This window comes from Phoxinus phoxinus (assembly GCF_949152265.1).
Source record: "Phoxinus phoxinus genome assembly, chromosome: 9".
Lineage (NCBI taxonomy): Eukaryota > Metazoa > Chordata > Actinopteri > Cypriniformes > Leuciscidae > Phoxinus > Phoxinus phoxinus.
The window spans coordinates 9,985,443-10,002,290 of record NC_136884.1 but is presented as its reverse complement, the minus strand read 5'-3'; the positions used below and the strand labels follow the sequence as shown (position 1 = coordinate 10,002,290).

The window sequence follows — 16,848 nt, the reverse complement described above, 5'->3', positions numbered from 1 at the left end:
TATATCAGTCCTGTTCTGAGACGTTGGAGATTCAGCTGCAGTCAGTTGAATGTGATTCCCCCCCCCCCCCCCCCCCCCAGTAGTAAACAATCGAGAGCCCAATTGCTGTCTGCCTCACTCCACGTCCCTTTGACAAACACATCATTATGCTTCAGCTCACCCTCGGGCCTCTCTTGCTCAGACCAAGACTGTAAACACACTCTCTAGAGCCTTTTTTATCTGTAAAATGCCTATTTATAATGATAATTTCCTTTTTTTTTAAATCAAACCCTGCTTTGTTTTCCCACCTCAAATGAGCCGCCTCGGGCACGTCTTGTCAGATTTGACACGCGTCACGGACAAGGAAGGAAACCGCAATGTCAAGTCATTTGTCACATGAATGCATTTTGAATTACCGTCTCTGCATTTTTTTGTTAACATCTCTTCCAGTAAGACTCTTTAGCTGTATCTGGCTCGAGGCTACAAGAATCATTCTCTTCGTGGACTCGACGGACACTGGCTCCCTTTCTGAGCCTCAAGACAGGAAGTGTGGCCACTTTTTTGATCTGCTTCAGTTAAGTTCAAAGCAGCAAGACCACAAGATCTAGTTTGTTGCCGATGGGGTAAAGTGGTTTAATGGTTGAGGCTCTGAGACCATGATGTTGCTGGTTCAATCCCCACAAGCAACTTGCCATAACCATCGCCGTTGTGCCCTTCAAAAATGTTGGCGACATTCTTTGGCGAAATCGCTCAGTCGGTTTCGAAATCAGCAATAGAGTGTTTCATTTGTTCCCGCCTAGTTTTCTCTATACATCTCTGTCCTTTCTTCTCAGCCTCCTTGTAAAGACTTAATAACCTGGCCTGACAAAAACAGCCCTAGTCTTCAGTGTCTCTGAAGACTCCATATTAGAGCCTCCCAGCCTTCAATTATACTGTTGTTATGCTTGGAGTCAATCTCCCTCCGCATAAAGCTGCCAGCAGAGCCCTGCTCATCCGTCAATAAGAGGCGTGGAGATGGGGGGGGGGGCTGGCCAGACACCTTCCGCCAAAGAAGAAAGGGCAGGAGAGACTTGGGCGTGGATGGACAAAGATATTGGTGTTTTAGTGGGCGGTTTTCCCTTGTCATGCCTTATTTATGACTGAGACTGCTGCCAATAAACATGTTCACATTATATCAGTGTAATAGGAAGATAAATCCTTGGAGGGTGGTCAGGGGAAGGACTTAGAGAGGCCATTGTAGACCATGGGGCTGAGTAGCTATTATCAAGGTGCAGGGGCTCTAAATGAGGATTTAGAGACCAAAACATTGGCTGAAAGTTGGGTCAGTGTAGGGCTGCCCTTTGCGGAATGGGTGTGCATTTCAGTTTCGTCTTTTTACTGATGACTTTAATATCCGGAGCCTGTGTGAGTGGAGATATGATGGTCAGAGTGTGTGTCGGGGGCGTGTGTTGTAGTGTCTTTGCTGTTTTATTTAAGACTGCAATTATGCATGTGGGTGGTGTATTTGTTTATTTGGCATGTTAAGTTAAGTATCTATTTCTCCCTTGCTTGTGAAGCTGTGCATTCATGTGCAGTAAACTGAAACCATCTCTCCTACTGTAAATATCCTGTATGAAAGTTAAACTGAAAATGGGGTTAAGGCCCAACCTCAATACCATACAAAATACTACCTCGCTGCAGTCGGACTGTGGCGCATCTTTAAATTCACACTCAGTATTCAATCTGCATTCCTAGCTGCTTTGGTTCAGATAGCACCTCAGTTTGTATTCATCTTACAAAAGCCGCCTGAGCACTTTGATCACCCTGCACTGCATAAATACCACTCTGCGCCACCTCGTTGGTTTCTTCCATAGTATCTGAAAGACAACATTACATCAGTCTTATAGAGTGTAGTCAGCGACTAAGAAAGAAAAAAAGTACACTGAAAAGTTCTTTATCCTCTGTCTCCCTTTAAAATTTAATCTTTTTGTCTGCTTGAATTAACAGCACTCACTTTTATTTTCGTTTTGTAGATAGGCTGTCAAATTATCTATAATGACTTTTTTAAACTGTGCCCCAGAGCAATTCAGCCATGCTAATAAGCTTCAGACCATCGTTATTGGCCCAACCTTTCAGCCCAGTGAGCAGTCAAGATAGATTTTGATACTAAGAACAGGCCCACACCCATTTTGTGGTTTTATTAGGCTCAATACTAAAGGAAGCACCAGGGAGATTCTGGCATATTTTAAGGGATCTCTTTGATTTATCTTTTGATACTTACAATTTGTGACCTTGCAGTTTGTTCTTCTCATGCAGGAATGTCCTCAGCTGCTTCCAGCGGATCGTATCCTAGTTCCAGTGAACGTGGTGAAACCCATCACCCTTCGGGCCAAGAACCTCCCCCAGCCACAGTCGGGCCAGCGGGGGTACGAGTGTGTGCTCACCATACAGGGTGTGGAGCAGAGAGTTCCTGCCCTCCGCTTCAACAGCTCCAGTGTACAGTGCCAGAACACATCGGTAAGACTGTGTGTGTGTGTGTGTGTGTGTGTGTGTGTGTGTGTGTGTGTGTGTGTGTGTGTGTGTGTGTGTGTGTGTGTGTGTGTGTGTGTGTGTGTGTGTGTGTGTGTGTGTGTGTTTGACTACGAGTGTGTTTAGTAAACGTTTCAGCGAATTTGTCTGTGGACACAAGGGTACTCTCAGAAACAAGGCGCAGAATTTTAAGCAACACAAAAAGTCGTAGACATGATAAAAGGGAGCGGTTGTTTGGAGATTGTGTAAGAGCGGCTTATTTTAGTCACAAGTGCATTCTGCCCTGAATATTTAGTGCATGTTTGCTTGTTCTCCCAGCATCAGCAGTGTAGGGATTTTGGAGTCCTCTCCACTGTGTGCTGTGATGACTTACCCGAGGATGAACCTGCCAGGAATGATAAAAGCATTCTTCTAGTGAAGAAAACTAGTAAATGTGTGCTTCTCTCTCTCTCTCTCTCTCTCTCTCTCTCTCTCTCTCTCGTTCCCACGGCTACAGTACTTGTATGATGGGATGGAGATGAGTAGCCTCCCTGTGGATCTGATGGTCATCTGGAACGGAGACTTCAGCATTGACAACCCAGCCCAAAACAAAGGTGAGGTCTCTGATCCGGCAGCCCTGCTAGTACCCCTGGATTCAGTCTCCATGGCAACAGACTTGCAGCATCCATCCCCTGACATCCTGGTGGAGTTGACTGCTGATAGCCTCGGTTTCTGCTTAACTTCTTCATCATCTCTTTATTTCTCTCTTTTCTTTACTTAATACATCACAATAGCTCATGTTCGCACCTCTCATCTTCTCCCTGTGTGTATATCTTTGCACCACACAAGAAGGTCAGAGACATGTCACAATTAGATCTGCCATAGTATTTAAGTGTTCAAATTAACCTGTTAGAGTCAGAGACCAGTAGCCAACAAACACCCTCTACACAGACATATATGACCGAATATAATGTATTTAAACTCAACATAGTTTATGTACATAGTTCATCATAATCAATATTTTTTGTCTGATCATAATTTGATAATATTATATATTAATTGTATTTTTAATATATTTAAATAATATATGTAATACTACATATTATATTATTATTATATATAATATTTATAATATAATATTCAGATTTTTGCTCAAAGACAATTTGCTAATGGGGTAAGAAAAATAAACTCAATTCATGATATTGCATTTTAATTTGTTTTGTATTTTTGTTTCTCCAGTGATTTTTATCAAGTGGATGTTTAGCTGTTTTTACTGGAAAACAAGACAAACATACTGATTAAGGAAATTATTTTTTGCACTTAAAAAGATGCTCTGACCATTAAAGGAAAATGCAGACTTATTGCAGAGATTTAAGATCAATGTCAAGACTAGAAGTTCTAAAAACATTTTCATTGATATGAAATGGATTTGGATTAAAGTTAAACATGCCCCCCTGCTTTAAGTCAAATCAATGAACATTGCACGAATGCATGTGAGTGTGTTATTAATCTGTGTGAAGGTTAGGCTAATTTAAGAGTGGAAGTAAAGTATGTGAGATTCCTCCCTCGCTTCCCGCTGAGGGGGAGCCACTCCGGGGGCAGCAGTTGATGGACGGATCATACAAGCATCTAATAGCAATTAAAAATGCCTGTCTGGTTGCCATGGAGATGAAACATAATATCACTGTACCAGGGAGCAGAGAAGAAGAGCAATTATCTTTAGAGCTGAGAGGAAGCAAGAAAATAGGGAATATATTAAACCTTCTATAGTTTTTCCTTTATTTTTAGAAATATTTCTGGCCATTGCTGCAAATTACATCAGTTTCCATTTTGCTTTAATCAGTGTCCCATGGGTCTCCCAACATGACTTGACCTTTGCCCTTCCTGTATCTCCAGTGCACCTGTACAAGTGTGACGCACGACGGGAGAGCTGTGGACTGTGTCTGAAGGCGGACCCTCTGTTTGGCTGTGTGTGGTGTAAGGGAGAGAACCGTTGCTCTCTGAAACAGCACTGTCCTCACCCGCAGAGCATGTGGCTCGAGCACAATGGCATCAATAGCAAGTGCACGCACCCCAGAATCACAAAGGTAAAACCACGGTGCACCAGTACATATGAAAGCATACTGTAACACAAAGTGGGTTCCAAAAGTCTGAGATCCAAATGCAGTCCATTTAAGATTTTCAATGTGGTCTCAGACCTTTGGACCGCACTCTATACAGTATATATAGGTCACTCCCAGAGCCAGGCCCGTACTTTTATGACTGGTTTAGAGGTGAAAAGATTCTCAATGGAGAACTGTAAATGGCTATAAAATTTTATTCTATTTTATTCAAATTTTTAGCTGAGTCTTAAGCGTCTGGGTTCTTATCATTCTTAGTATATCACCACGTTCCACAGGTACAATAAAATCCTTGTATCATAAATAAACAAACATCTCAGCGGTACTCACTGACATATGCATGTTTTATGGTTACCCATCATTGTGGAGATGAACAGTTGATATTAAAAGAAAGAAAAGGTGAAGGATGAACAGATGGGTGCATTGCTGAAAGAGATATGATGGAAGTGCGACCTTGGGCGGAATACTGAGAGTGAAAGAATGGCGAGGAAGAGTGGATGGATGGAGGAAAGGAGGAACATAGAAGCCTCTGCACCACCAACCCCATCTGTAGCACCCCATCAAAATGATTGATGAACATAGCGGAAGGGGAAATGCTACTTGTTTGCCACAGGCTCTGAATGACGGACAGCAGATGTGTCTGAAGCGTATTAATCAAACGCAGAAACCTGTTGGCACAAGGAACTGTTCGTTCCCAGAAAAATGTAAAAGTATGGAATGTTGTGGATGTGAATGGCGAAATTATAGAAAGCATAATCCCAAATTCATAATCGTCTTCTGTTCTGTCATTGGCAAGTTTAAGCCAAAGAGATCACTGCTCAAAATCTTTCTAAGCAACTAGACATAAATGACTAGATTTTTGGAACTTGCTCCAGCGAAAGTTGCTGCCATGATGCTATAGGGTGATTTTGGTGGTTGTCGAGGCATTCCTGTGTAGTTGTTAATATCATCTGGGTAGTTTCTAGTCTCTCTGATGTTTTGTCTATACAATAATTTCCCCAGATTTATCATCTGTCAGATTAAAATCTTGTGTTCAATCTCTTCGAAAAGTAACAATTAGCATTGTCTGTAGTACAAACAGTAAGTTGTGCACTAAAGTGTAATACTTTGAGCACTAATAATATCCTAAATTCACTCTGCAAATGTACCTAGATTTTTATTTTTAACAAATGTACAATCAATTTAAAGTTGGTAACTACCATCCCTTCAAACATCTTCAGTGCTTGTTTGATCATAGCTGAGGTTCTAAATGCCAATGAACACATTGAAAGACAGAAATGGAAGACGAGAAGCCACAGGTATTATAAAGGGAAGTCCTGGACTGAAGTCTTCTTTTTTATTTATTCCATCTGCAGATCGGAGCTCTCCTCGTGCCTCATAAATACTCTCACTCTCTCTGATTATCACTCTCCGCGTCTTTCTTTCAATTGATCGGCTCACAGGTCGTAATGTATTCTAATGCACTCTATTACTGTGACATTGTAGATGAGGAATCTTTCTCTGACATTGAAGTGGATGGTGATTAAGTGTTTTTCCTCCAACAACCGTCAATTAGCTTGTCAAAGTCACAAATCTAATCAGCTCCCCATCTCCTAATGAAAAGAGACTACTGTTTCTCTCTCCCTCTCATATTCATTTACACTCCTGCTTCATTCTCTCAGCAGAAGGTTGCAATTTTACAGTGACTTTCCAGTAAACCACCAAAGTGGGTCTGTTATTTCATTTTAAATTATCATTCGGTATATTGAAATACTCAAACCGGTTGCATGAAGCTATAAGACCCTAAGGGCATTGTAAAGACATTGATAGTATCATAAGAGCAAGACTGGATTACTGGAGAGATAAGTTACGACAGTACTATAATGTACTTAAAAAAAATTGTCCACAAAGGGTATGTTCATATTACACTGGCATATTTAAAATTTAAACACACAGTCAGAGTCTTTTGGATATCGATATTCCCACAGTGCTCTGAAGCCAATAAAGAACCTGTGAAAAACTTGAACCTCTCTGCTAAGATCAGTACATGTGATGGGTTAAAGGGAAATTACCTCTCACCGTGCTGCTAATGAGATCTCTGACCCAAAGTTGGATCATTATCTGGCAGGAAATAATGACAGAGCCGAGATGTTAACATGTCTATATTCCCTTTTGGGATCCGACGGCCCCTCGTTTTGCCAAGATGAGGAATGGGTGTCTTACATTTGGGCTAATAGCCCAGCTGTCAATACACTTATGAGGCCCGACCTCAGACACGTGGGTCAAGACTGTCAGAATATGTTTGATGGGCTCTTTTTATAGTGTTGATGGATAGACACTCATTAAAAGAGATGTTCTTCTTGTGTGATTTTGGCTAAACAGTGACCTATATTATCACAAAAGTATTCACAGAAATGCACTGTGGGAATGAATTGCATGCTAGCTTTTCTCTTTCTTACCCTCTCCCCACATTTCTGGGAGGTTAGTGTTGTCAGGGGCATCATATGCTTTTCTTTCTTTTTTTTTGCAGTTACATGTAATATGTTAAGTGTTAGTGTTACGTTTTAAGTTTTACGTGTTACAAATGAATTGTTATTGATTATTTTTATTTTTTACTTGCATTCAAGAATCTCATACTCAAACATCCAAGGTAGCACATGTCTTGTTTGAATAGGCTTTATGCATTATATTATAAAAGTGTAGTGTAGTACTGATAAAAACTAGAGCTGGAAGAATAGTTTATTTTGATTGGCTGGTTGGTTCTGCTATTACCATATGGATCTTGCTTACTGTGTTTAATAATAACCTTACTGAGCAGAGTTAACTCTGTCTTCACTTCACATCACAAGATATGTTTTATGGCACATGAATTGCCAATTAAGTTATTAAGTGTGATTCTTTTTAGTCGTTACATTTTAATGCACCATAAATGTCTTCCTTTAACAGTGTTTAATGAATCACAGCCAAGTGTTTCTTGTGTTAATGGTATGATACCAGTGAAAGCATGAAGATTCGAGAGATAGCACTGTGAGAGTGCATAACAGATATGTTAGTAATCAGATAAGATTAGATACTCTAATCAGCCGGATGCAGTACTGCTTAGCATCCCGAGGAGCAAAGAATAAAAGGTGTTTGATCATCTGACATGCACAGATGAAAATAAGCATCCTCGTGCACGCCTGTGTTTATATTCCAATCTTAGCAGCATATGATTTCACATGCTGGTGTCTGCATATTTTTTCCCAGACGCCGACTCTGTGTTCATAAATTAGCATGGCTTTGTTTTTGCTATAGGCAGGACTCGGCTGGCTCAGCTGGCTGTGCGGCTGATCATTATTCACCGTAAGCACGCAGGCTTTGACGCTCTGACAGAGAGTGGCCCAATTATCCCACTGAACCAAATCACTCACAGCTTCTCTCACTGTTTCCCGCCCCTCACACCGTCTCACAATCACTGACTCCTGCAGGTGCATGAAGGAATCGGTTGCTGAGTCATTCTCCACTTCCTGTTGGTTTGTACCAATGGTGGAGATGCTAGGGGGGCTGTGGGAGCCCTCCATGTTGTTTCTTATCTTATGGGAATGATTGCATGTAACGCTTCCCTGTGACTTGTCTACAGATCACCCCGCTTCGAGGGCCCCGTGAGGGAGGAACGCTGGTGACTATCCGTGGTGAGAACCTGGGACTGGAGTTCAGTGAGATTAAGGACTATGTGAAGGTTGCAGATGTGGAGTGTACACCGGTACCCGAGGGATATATCCCAGCAGAACAGTAAGTGTTTTGTACCACTTACAGGGTTTCCTGTAGTACTAGGCCAGATCTGACACTTCTTTGTAATTTTGTCATAATGACAACAATTTAAACCTGGATCTAATGACTAACTGAATCACCTCAAACAGTTGTTCTTTGCAGATGAGTTTGTGTAATGCATGCCTGCTAATAGTTGTTAAGAACCCAGCGTCTTCTAAAAGTGGCTGATATTAATTAACCGTAAACACAGAGACAGCATTAAAGAAATGTTTAATCTGTGGTCAGGACAGCAAAAGATAATTGTGTTTGGCCTGCTGACAGCATGAAAACTTCTTCAGTAATATTGTCCTGACGTAAAAAAAAAACTAAAAAACTTTGCGTTCCATTCTGCGTTTCTTTGCTGCAGGTTAGACCAGCACAGGTTTATTGTTATTATTATTTGTACGCCGTGATAAGCCTCTTACCGTGGTGCATGAGCAAATTTGACACCTGCCATGGAATGAGGCGGCAGAATAACTCATTCATATTAACTGTTTATCTCCTGCATATATAAATGTATTAACATACATTTTTAAAGTCCCTCATTTAATGTTTCAGAAATTATTATTTTTTGTTATTGTGTAACTGTTCTGGTCGATTTATTGTGTATGTGTGTGTTTTACAGGATTGTGTGTGAAATGGGAAAAGCGGAAAGAAGCCAGTTTGCCGGAAACGTCCAAGTGTGTGTTGGAGAGTGTCGTCCCGAGTTCATGGCCAAGTCGTCTAAGTACTACTACTTTGTGGTGAGTACCACAGCAAATAATAACCCCCAATGAACTGCTGGTCCATCTGCCATGATCTTAATCATCTCTGTATAATTACAAGTCTTTGCCACTTCAGGGTTGAAAGTGCCTGGATTTACTGTTGTGTCTCTAATAAAGAGTGAACACTATGGCCTTGTAGCCCTGCTGATGTACTTAGTCATATCAGCGAGCACTTGACCCCACCAAATGTTCGGTCAACATCCGGAGAGGCTAACCATAAAACTTGAAATTTACTACTGCTGTTGTGCAAGATTTTCCTCCCACAGAATCCTGTCCCCATTTGCACAGGCATTACTTTGTGAGTTTTACATAATGTAATTTATTTCCTTTGATATGGATCTTTAATTATTAAAACAATTGATGAATAAAACAAATGTATGCTTGTTTTTATTATTATTATTAATTTGAATAAAATATGGTGCACCTAAAACCATAAGCTGGCAGGTAAATCATTTAACAGTATGCTAACCAACTGAGGAAATCTAAGAACTATTAGTTTGACCATGTATTGCTTTGTTTGTACAATACATTAATTAACATAATTCTATGGTTGAGACCACATACATGATGAAGCAATTTTGTAAGATTTTTCAGACCAATTAAAATATCTTTCAATATGATTCTGTGGAGGATAGGATCTTGCACGACACTGGCCACACTCATTTTTATATCCATGCTACACTTTTCCTTCTAGCACTCCCATTGCACATGCTGATATAACATCCATAATAAGATTGCGATCCAGCCATCCAAATGAATTGAGCTGCAGTGTCATTTTTCTTGTTATGGGGCCATTTATAGAATTTATCAGTTTTATGCAAACATTAATGGCTTTTATGTCTCATTCACATGTAGTAATTGGATTATGTGATTCCTGGGTGAGGAGGGCAATTGGTGTTCTGAGAAAAAGGAGGTGATAATCAGATTGGGAAAGAGATACAGATGATTGAAAAACATGAGGGTTTACCACCTTACCTCTGCCGTGTGATTTGTACGCTTGTAAATAATTCCTATTGGTTGTTTACCTTGATTTTTACAGATCCCTAGACTGTTGAGTCTAAAGCCGAGTCGAGGGCCAGTATCTGGCGGCACCATCGTCAACATCACCGGCAGCAACCTGGACGCGGGCAGCAATGTGTCAATCATGTTCAAAGACCAGAAGTGTACCTATCAAAGGTAGGGTTGAATGGAAAAGTACAGTGCAATGCCCTTTTGAGGTGGTGTCATTCTTTTGGTTCATTTGCAGGTCACTCTAAGAGAAAGTCAATACTGATCTTAACAGCTTGAGAGTTTCTGATTTTTAATCAATAACATCCATAGCCATCACTTTCTTCTTGCTTGAGGTGTAGCCACAGTGTCTAATCATATGAGTGAAAGATTAAATTAGGTCTAGTAATCTTTACTTTAATGGGAATACTCTTTACAGCCATTAAATATTACAACAGCAATAAACAAAAATTCCTAAGCAGGTATCAATACACATATAATAGATGACGATGGACTAAATAATTTAATTTTTTATCAAAAGTTTTTTAGTTTTAAATATTGAAAAAAAAAAAAAAAGTATAAATAGCATCTATTCATGCACTAGTTATCTGAAAATCTTTGGTGATTGTTTTTTTTTCCCTGTTTGATGACACAGGAGAGGAGGACAGTGGATAACGTGTCGTTCTTATGCCTCCATGCAAGGCTACGGAAATGTGTCCGTATCGGCCTTCGTGGATAAAGCCCACATTCACAAAGATCTCAAGTTTGAGTATGTGGAAGATCCCACAATCACCAAACTTGAACCTGAGTGGAGCATTTTCAGGTGTGTAGCCATTTAAGACAGGGCCTTTGGGAAAACTGCCCATAACATTGTCCAAGACCCAAAGATGAGGGGGGAGGATAAAGAATATTATTTTTCATTATTTTTACTTTTCAAACTTGATATCATTGGGGACATTATGTGGTTAAAGTTAATACATAGTTGATTATTTTGATTAAAAATATATATTTTATTAAATTGAACTTTTTGGAATTAAATTGGAAATTTAAATTATTAAATTGAAAATGTTTGCCAAGTCAAAACCTTCCAAAAGTGAAAGTAAATAAACATGGTGTTTTCACAGTGGCAATACACCATTGACTGTGACCGGGACAAACCTGGACATCATCCAGACTCCTCTCATCAGAGCCAAGTATAAGAACTTGGAGACGGTCAACGTAAGTGCAAACGTTTTCCACACAGTAAACGATCACTCGGCCTTCACCTAACCTGAGGCTAGTGAACTGGAATGACCATTAGCAGACTATTCCACCTGCTCCAATCACCTGTGTCGGCTGCGCACCATTGGATCCAGGACAGTAGCTGCATGAAAGAAGGAAATAGGGAGAGAGAGAGACAAAGAAACAGACAGAGAACAGGAAGACTGCCAGGTCCCAGCAGCAGTAGCAGCAATGTACCCTTTGTGCAGGAAAGAGGAGAATGTCGTAACACAGGGTGGATGCATAGACAAGGGTATCATGTTCTCCGTCTACAGAATGGACCCAAAGAGCCATGGGAGGCTGCACTCAGTGAGATCTGATTGAAAGGCAACAGAGACAAAAGACCGTAATGTTATCTCATGCACGTATCTCACACATGGCCGCGTTTAGCATCTGGGCTGCGATATGATTAGGCTTTGGCACACTGCTCCTCAAAGCACAGCAGAAAAAAAGTATCATACCCTACCTTGCAGTCTCTGAAAGAAGTTGTTTGTGGGGCACAAGATGCCTCGTATCCTTGTTTGTAATGCGATCGCTCATAACTAGTCTGAAAAGAGTTTGACCAGACTTTGTGCGCAAAAAAAAAAAAAGGTGACTTGAAATCTATTTTATCTTGAACAATTCCACCCGTTACGACCTTCTATAGAAGTCTTTGTGTTAGAGGAAGTGAAGGTTCGTCTTCCTGGCTGTTACAGCTTTGTGAGGAATCCAATTAAAATGACTGGAGATATCTGTAGGGATGTTTTTGATGGTGAGTCCGCTGTCTGGGTGTTTTAACAGTCAACTGCAAAGCAGTGTGGGTTCACAAAACTCAAGGGTCTTGTCACGTATTTTATTTATACACTTCAAATGGAATGTGCATATAGGTTTGAATTAAGCTATGCCATAACTTTACATTTAATAAACCTGACCTCTTAATAAAAAAGAAAGGGGAAAAGTAAATAAGTAATCTGAGAAACTGACTTAATGTTAATATCTATGGGATTAAGTCTTAAATGGTCTGATTGCAGCATTTAGCTGCAGTGTATGTGGGCTATGTGAGAGATGAAAAAAAGAGATGAAAGACAGGGTCAAGGAGAGATGTCAATGTCAAATCTTTCTCAAGGAGGTAGAGGTGAGCGCAGTTAGTTGCCAGCACTGCAGGCACAATCAGAGTGTGACCATTTTGAAAGTGCTAATAATTTAGTACTGCTTTGTTGAGAAAAATTATATCTGTGTGCACTCTAGAAACCTTGACATGACTAATTAAAACAGTCTGAATTATTGTTTGCCATGTAAATGTAATATTGTTGTTAATCTGAATCTAAATGTTTCTGTTTTATTCTGAATCACACATCTACAGCAAATATGATCAGCAAATCTATGTCCCCCTACCAGATATGTCAGGTTCTGAGTCCCACCACTATGCAGTGCATGGCCCCAGAGCTTCCCTACAGTCTGAGCAGGCAGAAGGAATTGCCAGAGAGACCTGATGAGTTTGGCTTCATCTTGGACAATGTTCAGTCTGTGCTGGCCCTCAACAACACCAACTTCATCTACTACCCGAATCCAGTGTTTGAACCGCTTAGTGTGTCTGGGGTCCAGGAGCTCAAGCCAGGGTCTCCCATCATACTCAAGGTAAATCAAGTATTACCTAAATCTCTGCATTATCTGTCTTTCGATTTTCCAATGCAGTTGCTACATATGTTTGTGAATGTGAATTTCAGGGTAAGAACTTCCTCCCTCCAGCCCCGGGTGGCAATGGGAAGCTCAACTACACTGTTCTGATTGGAGATAAACCTTGCACATTAACTGTATCAGATACTCAACTGCTCTGTGAATCGCCCAATCTGACTGGCCGTCACAAGGTTCTGGTAAGTTCTGGTGGAATACTGGGGCACATATCCACTTTTCACAGTGACCTAATGCTTTAGGGACTCTATTATTTTACATTCTGAGAGGCTACAGAAATAGAAAATACGTCCCCAGTAGGACTTATTAGAGCTGGAAAACCTAATAAATACTTTTATGCTTCTCTATGAGAAATCTGGGTGGCTGCTTCACTACTTGTTGACAGTCGTACAAGAGAAAGTGCCAAAGACCCTTACAGCCATGAACTCGCAAAAGGAACAGACACATTGTACCCCTCTGCTGTTGGGCCTCTAGTCTTACTATAGCACAATAACATCAAATAAAATATCTCCATCCCTAGTTCTATTTTGATTGGAATCGAATCATAGCTTAGGTTATTGAACAGGATACCACACAGTATTGATTTTAAATACAACAAAGTATTGATTTTTATCACCTTTTAGGCTCGTGTGGGTGGCATCGAGTTTTCTCCAGGTGTGGTTCACATCACTTCTGACAGCCCTCTCAGCAGCACTGCCGTCATCAGCATTGCAGGTGCAGGAGGCCTCCTTATCTTCTTCATTGTCATTGTCCTCATTGCCTACAAGCGCAAGTCCCGCGAGAGTGACCTCACCCTCAAGCGGCTGCAGATGCAGATGGACAACCTGGAGTCCCGAGTAGCCTTAGAGTGTAAAGAGGGTAAGTAGTCTTGGGGGGGAAGTGGATTAACAAAGTGATGTCAATTCAGATTATGAGTTAGAACTTGCTCGGATTCGCAAAATCCTTGAAACAGTAATAAAAATACTTAGAAACAGCTTCTGCAAGAAACACGCACAGCAGTGGCAAGGCCAGAAAGTGAGTGAACCTTGGAGAAATAAGACCTCAGTGCCTCTGAAACTAAAATTTGACAATGCATGAGATAAAAATAGGGATGCAATTGACCTTTTTGTCTGAAAGAGAAAAAGGTAAAAAATATGAGCCAAAAATATATGCCAAAACTTTTTTTTTTTAAATGTGTCTTTATTGAAAGATGTGATATGTTAGGCATTATACATAACAGATAGTCTTGTGTCATATATTGTTGGAAAGGTCTCGACTAGCAGAATAGAACAAGCATAATTGTTTCAGGTAAAGACCAGACAATACCAAGTATATGTAAACAGTATATATCTTTGGGATGTGGGCCGTGCTTTAGTTTTTAGCTTTACTAAATATTAGTAAACCACAGTAGAACATAGTATCACCCAAACACAACCTAACGTGTAGATACAACCTAACGTCCTCAGTGGCATTACATGCTACTTTGCTAAAGCTATATGACAGTGGGAGTGTGCTTGGATTCATCACTCAGATTGACAGCTCTTGCATTTAGAATAGGAGCGCACAACTGGAAGATCAGCACTCATCTACTAGGATCTTATTACTTTACACATACAGATAGGTCTGATGTTTCGTGTATTTGAGCGAATATTGTCATGTATGCAGTATTTTTCTTCTTTCCCACAAAAAAAAACTATTTTGTGTGGGTGGGTGCCTGTCTCACAATTTTTTTCTATGAATTTTTTATTAGTGACCTCAACCTATTTGTTCTTCATGTTATGTGTCTTTCGCAGCTTTTGCAGAGCTGCAGACAGACATTCACGAGTTGACCAGCGATCTGGACGGAGCTGGTATTCCATTCCTGGACTACCGCACATACACCATGCGTGTTCTGTTCCCTGGCATCGAGGAGCACCCTGTCCTTAGAGACCTTGAGGTAACCTAACAATTTTAATGATGCAAAAATGTTTTGTGCAATAATAAATTTGCATCCAATGGGCCCTTTACTAAGTTCCTGAGATGTATATTCATATATTTACATATTCATGTACTGTATGCATGTAATTACTGCATTGTACCTGTGTGAGGAACAGTCACATTAATGGCTGCTAAGTATATTTTTTGTTCTTTGTTTTTTTTTTGTTCTGAAGGACTAACAGCACAGTGGGGTTGTTGGGAATTAAAGCTGTCACTATGCTGTTTGTGTTCACCCTCAGTAAACAAAAGGCAGCAGCTCTCATTATAATCTACATGCAGTCTCTTTCTCTTGCTCTTTTTTCTTAAAGTAATGAGCTGCTCTCTGATTCACAATCATTCTTTTGTTAATAACAGTAATGACATGTGACACAACTGGTGTGGGGAACAGAATTGAAATCTAATGCATGGTACACCAAGCTACAAGTTATTTATGCCCCGCTATGAGAGTGATGGACAGTTTTAATTGAATCACACATATTTCTTCAGCCAACATACGAGCCATACCTTACCTGCTAATGCCAGATGATCTCTGGTTCTAATCAGCTATATCAATTAAGACTTAATTGGAATAAACGTCTCCTCTCTCTGGAGAAGTTTATTGTAAAATCACAGCTAATGACAGGAGCCGTCTAGAGATTCTGATGGGTATTTAATGATTATTGATGAGGCAAATCATATCAAATGATGTCATGAGGGTCTCTGCTTGGTTAATTGTTTGTCATCAGGTATTCTTAGTGCACAATGAATTCATTCTAACACAGTGAGCAGCTTTTATTAAATGTAGCCTGTTCATCTGCATAGTGTTTTTTTAAATATATATACAGTATTTGGTTCTTTTCAGTTTAAATGCCTGTGGGTGTTTTATTGGACACTAGCAGAGAATGCTGTAGGCCAAATGAGAGGGCTGGAAAAAGCTTTCCAGCCAAATAAGCCAAGCTAAAGTTTAAGTGAGCATTCTTAAACTTCACAAAAATAAGAATAGAGCAATTTATGATGAGTTGCTTAGCTGAAAGGAAAACTACATGAAATAATGCCATAATTGGATGCTTTTCTCAGTGAAACAGGACATTCAATGAGGAAAAAAATGTAGGGCAGGGCTTGGTTTTATCCATCAAGTAGTAATAATAAATAAAATCTTAGGAATAACATGCACTGATAAATCATGCAAAATAATACCAAAACTGTGTATTTAGAAAGTAAATTGTGTATAATTTGATTTCATTAATTTAATGAATATGCTGATGAATAATCACATTCACAATTTTCTGTTTGTAACTGTTGTTTTCACTTTTTGTTCCTGCAGGTGCCAGGTTACAGACAGGAACAGGTGGAGAAAGGCCTAAAACTGTTTGGACAGCTTATCAACAATAAGGTTTTCCTGCTGTCCTTCATCCGAACCCTGGAGTCTCAGAGAGGCTTCTCCATGCGAGACCGCGGCAATGTCGCCTCCTTGATCATGACTGTTTTGCAAAGTAAACTGGAGTATGCAACCGACGTGCTCAAGCACCTGCTGTCTGACCTCATTGACAAGAACCTGGAGAGCAAAAACCATCCCAAACTCTTACTCAGAAGGTACTAGACATATGCACATGAAAAGCCATCTCAAAAATCTAGTCCTGCAGTCCAGTGGGTTTTACTGATTATAAATGCCCCTCGTGTGTGTAATCAACAGAGCACATGTTCTAAATTTTGGGATCATTTCAATCTGCCTCATTCTAATTATAGTTAACTCCATTGATGAGAGCAGATGACCTCTGTGAATTGTCTTTGAAACGTGGACTCTACAGTACGCTGAATAGGAATAATTGCTTTTGGGGACATTAAAATGCACACTTTCTCTCCCAAACATGGAATTC

At 40.2% G+C, this 16,848-nt stretch overlaps 1 protein-coding gene across 1 annotated transcript in view; it reads left to right on the top strand.

The window, feature by feature from the left end:
* The window catches only part of plxna4 (plexin A4), a 201,332-nt gene that overhangs the window by 158,568 nt on the left and 25,916 nt on the right, over positions 1–16,848 (top strand). The window contains exons 10-22 of the mRNA XM_079622819.1: positions 2,275–2,475; positions 2,984–3,080; positions 4,363–4,553; positions 8,185–8,336; positions 8,980–9,097; positions 10,158–10,294; positions 10,761–10,928; positions 11,230–11,323; positions 12,743–12,982; positions 13,072–13,218; positions 13,660–13,894; positions 14,809–14,951; positions 16,296–16,564. Coding sequence (XP_079478945.1) covers positions 2,275–2,475; positions 2,984–3,080; positions 4,363–4,553; positions 8,185–8,336; positions 8,980–9,097; positions 10,158–10,294; positions 10,761–10,928; positions 11,230–11,323; positions 12,743–12,982; positions 13,072–13,218; positions 13,660–13,894; positions 14,809–14,951; positions 16,296–16,564 — 2,192 coding nt within the window. The remainder of the gene's footprint in view (positions 1–2,274; positions 2,476–2,983; positions 3,081–4,362; positions 4,554–8,184; positions 8,337–8,979; positions 9,098–10,157; positions 10,295–10,760; positions 10,929–11,229; positions 11,324–12,742; positions 12,983–13,071; positions 13,219–13,659; positions 13,895–14,808; positions 14,952–16,295; positions 16,565–16,848) is intronic.